Here is a 4,518-nt window from a genome sequence, read left to right as displayed (position 1 = left end):
TGGTAAATTTTGCAACGTGTAAAATAAAAAATAATAAAACTGAGCTATATTGTTACCACGACTTTTCGACCCTAACAAATCGTCTTAGAAGTACTCATTTGTCATTGATATTAAAAATAAATAATACAAATAATATATTTAATGTTGCAAAGATATGATTTTCAATAATAAATTCAAATGTTGATTCCTTAATTTACTTAAGGCATTGCTTATCAAACCCTTAGTCTTTCTTCTTGTTAAGAATTACAGGGTGATATCTATCATACACAATTCTAAAAAGGATACTAGTAAAAATATCATAAACATATATATTTTTTTTCTACAGAGACTTTCCCCCTTTCATATTTTACTCATGCTAATTATTTTCAATATCATATAATAGAACATCAATTATTAACAAAAATTATTAACAAGCACCACAACAATAATTTTCATACTATTACCTTTTTTTAGATGAAATACACAATTTTTTATCATTCTCCAATTCAATTTAGATAAGGTGGAGCCATTGAAACAGAAGAATTATTACCATAAATTTAAAAAATTTAAGCAATATAAGAAGAATCAAAATTCAATACTAATTTCAAGATCTGAAAGCTTACCATCCATGCCGCCATTTCCTTTACATCATCTCAATCAAACTTTAAGCTTTCAAACAAAAAATCTTCTTAAAATTTCATCAGAATATTTAGAATCCCGAAAACTTACTCAATGCAAACAATGCGTTATTTTATTATTTGTTGAAAATTTGGAATGAAATTGGAGATTTTTATTTTAAAATATAGTTGAAAAATAAGCAATTTTTACAAAATCAAAACATCAAATATTAGTAATTTTTGGATCATCAAAGTATTAGAATAAAAGACTCACCCATAAAGAAGAGGACCCATGAAGGCTCATAAATCTCTCGAAGCAATTGCTAAAACCTGTGAATAATCGTGAAAGCAAAGCAAAATGGAGCTTTTGGCAACTGGATCTCCGACGCCAACTTTGCCGCTTTGAAAAACTAGATGAATAGAAAGTGCATATATGATGAGGAAAAGAAATTGGCGGTAATGATGTGGTCATGAGAGATTAAATCACAATCGGACAAAAGGAAGAAAGAAACAAAAGGGGGCGGCGACTATGGGTTATGTTGTAGGATAGAATTTACGTGTTTTCTCGCACAGAGAAAAGTTAAAAGAAACCTAAATAAATAAATGACAATGCTATCCACTTAATTCATCTAGAACAAGTTTATAAGAAAATCGAAACATGACAAAATATTATAAATAAATAAAAGATAAATATACATATGCAAACAATTATATATATATATATATATATATATATATATATATATATATATATATATATATATATATATATATATATATACTATATATATATATATATATATATTAATCAGGGGTCGACCTTCCACCGGCGCAGCAAGCTACATAGCACTGGGCCACATTTTTTGGGGCCCATTTTTTTTAATGGTTAACTATAATTATATATTAAAGTAAAATGTTTTAAAATATTTTTTTAACCTCATTCCAAATGTAGTGAAAAAGGAAACGACGACACAACAAAAGAAAAGCGAAACAAAACGGTAGACCCAAAAAAAAATTGAAAGGAAACGACATCTGGAATTACAAACAAAATAAAATCAAAATGAAACAATACGAAAAAAATCACATACAAAACTGCCACTGTTCGTCGGTACAAAGGCGGTGCATTGTAATTGGTAAGTTTATTGAATAAAAATTGTTTATCTTCTGTGAGTGGTTTGATTGTTCTTTGATTCTAAAAATTAAAGAAAGAACATAGATAGAAAGTGATGAATTAAAATCATTGCAAGAATAATGAAAGTGGTATATGTTTCTTTGATTCTTTGTCTGTGTTTCCTTTCTTTTCTCCCATGGCTCTATGATTTCTTCTCTTTTTGTGTGTGTTTGTTTTTTGTTTGTGGACGTGGTTTTTTATTTTTTGGGGTTGTAATAAATTGTATGTGAGAGTCAAAGAAAGAAAAATGAATTGATTGAGTTAATTTCATTGAATAAAGAATAAAAGAGTTATGCTAAGGTAATCGTTAAAGAAGAGATAATATATTGTAGGAATAGTAGTCTATAATTTTTCTTGGCACTAATTTATTAATATATTGTAGGAACTCAATTAAACAACAGGGATACAAAAAGATCGGGTGCTATTAAATACAGCAGAATGATCATCAACGGACACAATAGACATAGTGAGATATTTTAGATTTTTTTACTATGCCTCCTAAGAATAGAAAGTATGAATGTGAAAATGATAACTGTAAGAAAAAGAAAAAAATTGAAGAGTTAATTCAATATCAAGCAAGAGTTCTTGATAATTTTTTGATAAATGAACCACAAGTTTCAAATAGAAGTCATGATGTTGATCATATGAATGTTGAAATTCTTGATAGTGTGCACATTGAAAATGATAATGTTGATAATGTGACTATTGAAAATGATAGTGTTGATAATGTGTCAATTGGTGATGAAGTTAATAATGATGTTGGTAATCTTGAGGAAGTTAATGATGATGATGATGATGATGACGATGTTGATTATGATATATTTGATCCAAGAAATTGGGATCTGTCTTCAACCTAAAATGATTGATTTATAAGTTATGAAAGGGCCTAAAAGAGGATAATTCCATTGTGAAGGGTCTTAGAGATAATTGAAATAGACGCTTTACGGCTAATTTGTATTCTAGATCTTTAGCAAATAGAGAGAAGTGTGATAGAGATTGACTTGTTTATTCAAAAGAGCTAGATAAAGTATTTTGTTTCTGTTGTAAGGTTTTAAAAAATGGGATTGGTAGAGGACAGTTAGAAAATTAGGGTTATAGTGATTGGTCACATGTTGGTGCAAGAATTAAAGAGCACGTGTTAGGCATGAAACATGTTAAGAATATGACTACTTGGTACAAGTATCGTCAAAGGTTGCAAAAATTTCAAAATATTGATAAAACGACTCAAAGATTAATTGAGAAAGAAAAGGATCACTAGAAAAATGTTTTAAAAAGAGTTATTTCATTAGTGAAATTTCTTGCTAAACATAATTTGGCCTTTCGTGGTTCTAAGGAAAAAATTGTATGAAGATAGCAATGGCAATTTTTTGGATTTGATTAAAATGTTAGCTGAATTTGGCACAATTATCCAAGAACATGTTAGACGTGTTACAACTCAAAAAGTTCACACTCATTATCTTGGACATAACATACAAAATGAGTTGATTTTATTGCTTGGTTATGCAATCAAAATTGAAATCATTAGAAAAATCAGACAAGCTAAGTATTTCTTAGTAATACTTGACTGTACTCCGGACGTTAGTCACCAAGAGCAAATGTCTTTGATAATTATATATGTGGATGTTTCTTCAACTTCCATTAGAATTGAGGAACCATTTTTAGGATTTTTGAATGTGAATGATACAACTGGCCAAGGACTTTTTGATGTTTTACAAAATGAATTGAAAGAACTTGGTCTCGACCTATTTGATGTGAGAGGACAAGGTTATGATAATGGGTCAAATATGAAAGGAAAGCATCAAGGTGTACAAAAGATATTTTTATACATAAATCCAAGAGCCTTTTATACTCCTTTGTGGTTGTCATAGTCTTAATTTGGCATTGTGTGATATGGCTAACTCTTGTAATACAACTAGGAATTTTTTTGGAGTTGTTTCAATGTATTTATACAATTTTTGCCAATTCAACCAAGAGATGAAAATTTTGAAAAGATAATGTAAAAGGGTTGACTCCAAAAGAATTTTCATCCACTCGTTGGGAGAGTCCTGTAGAAAGTGTCAAAGTTATAAGAACTCAAATGTCTGATTTTACAGAAGCTTTACTTGAAGTGTCAGAAAATGATCTCGATCCTAAAATACAAAATGTAGCTAAATCCTTAGCAACAAACGAGCTTGGTGATTTTGAGTTTTAGATGGCTATAATTATTTGTTTGAAATAATATTTGCAATTAATTTTGTTAGCAAGCTTTTACAGGAGAAGGATATGCTTATTGATGTTGCTATGAAAAAAATAAAGGAGTTGATTTTATTTTTTTGAAGGATATAGAGAATCAGGTTTTAATAAAGTACTGGTTAATGCTAAGGAAATTGCGGTTGAATTGAATATCACTCCAATATTTCCTCAAAGGCGTATAATTAAAAGAAAAAGACAGTTTGATGAGAATTTGAATACTCCAGCAGTCGAGTTATCTGAAGAGGAATCTTTCAAGGTTAATTATTTTCTTTACCTTGTTGATCAAGTTGTTGTTTCTCTTAATAAGAGATTTGAGCAATACCAAGAGTATGAAAGTATTTTTGGTTTCTTGTTTACCTCTCACAAGTTTCAATCATTGGATGATGCAACTTTGAAGTCTTGTTGTAGTAACTTTTTGAACGAGTATTGAAAACATAATGAGCAAATCTGATATTGATGGGAATGAATTTTTGAGGAGTTGAAGTTACTAAGAGGAATGCTGCACGAAGAAATCATAAA

General features: G+C 29.2%; 2 protein-coding genes across 2 annotated transcripts; both read left to right on the top strand.

The window, feature by feature from the left end:
- Positions 1 to 2,258: 2,258 nt before the first annotated feature.
- On the top strand, positions 2,259 to 2,624 carry LOC131650490 (uncharacterized). Its single transcript, XM_058920196.1, has one exon. It carries the CDS (start codon positions 2,259 to 2,261, stop codon positions 2,622 to 2,624), a length of 366 nt encoding a protein of 121 aa, XP_058776179.1.
- A 525-nt stretch (positions 2,625 to 3,149) lies between these two features.
- On the top strand, positions 3,150 to 4,429 carry LOC131650489 (uncharacterized). The gene is made up of 3 exons (XM_058920195.1): positions 3,150 to 3,570; positions 3,861 to 3,941; positions 4,086 to 4,429. The coding sequence occupies exons 1-3, from the start codon at positions 3,150 to 3,152 to the stop codon at positions 4,427 to 4,429; spliced, it is 846 nt and encodes a 281-aa protein (XP_058776178.1).
- Positions 4,430 to 4,518: the final 89 nt, after the last annotated feature.

Source organism: Vicia villosa, linkage group LG2 (genome assembly GCF_029867415.1).
Source record: "Vicia villosa cultivar HV-30 ecotype Madison, WI linkage group LG2, Vvil1.0, whole genome shotgun sequence".
Taxonomy (NCBI): Eukaryota; Viridiplantae; Streptophyta; class Magnoliopsida; order Fabales; family Fabaceae; genus Vicia; species Vicia villosa.
This window is presented reverse-complemented; position numbering and strand designations above follow the sequence as displayed.

Bases quoted from the DNA above. Each gene is read 5' to 3' on its own strand.
- LOC131650490 (XM_058920196.1), top strand. From the start codon at position 2,259: ATGCCTCCTAAGAATAGAAAGTATGAATGTGAAAATGATAACTGTAAG.
- LOC131650489 (XM_058920195.1), top strand. From the start codon at position 3,150: ATGTTAGCTGAATTTGGCACAATTATCCAAGAACATGTTAGACGTGTT. The intron at 3,571-3,860 runs GTGTACAAAAGA...CTGATTTTACAG, and splicing joins TATGAAAGGAAAGCATCAAG to AAGCTTTACTTGAAGTGTCA. The intron at 3,942-4,085 runs GTGATTTTGAGT...ATTTTTTTGAAG, and splicing joins CTTAGCAACAAACGAGCTTG to GATATAGAGAATCAGGTTTT.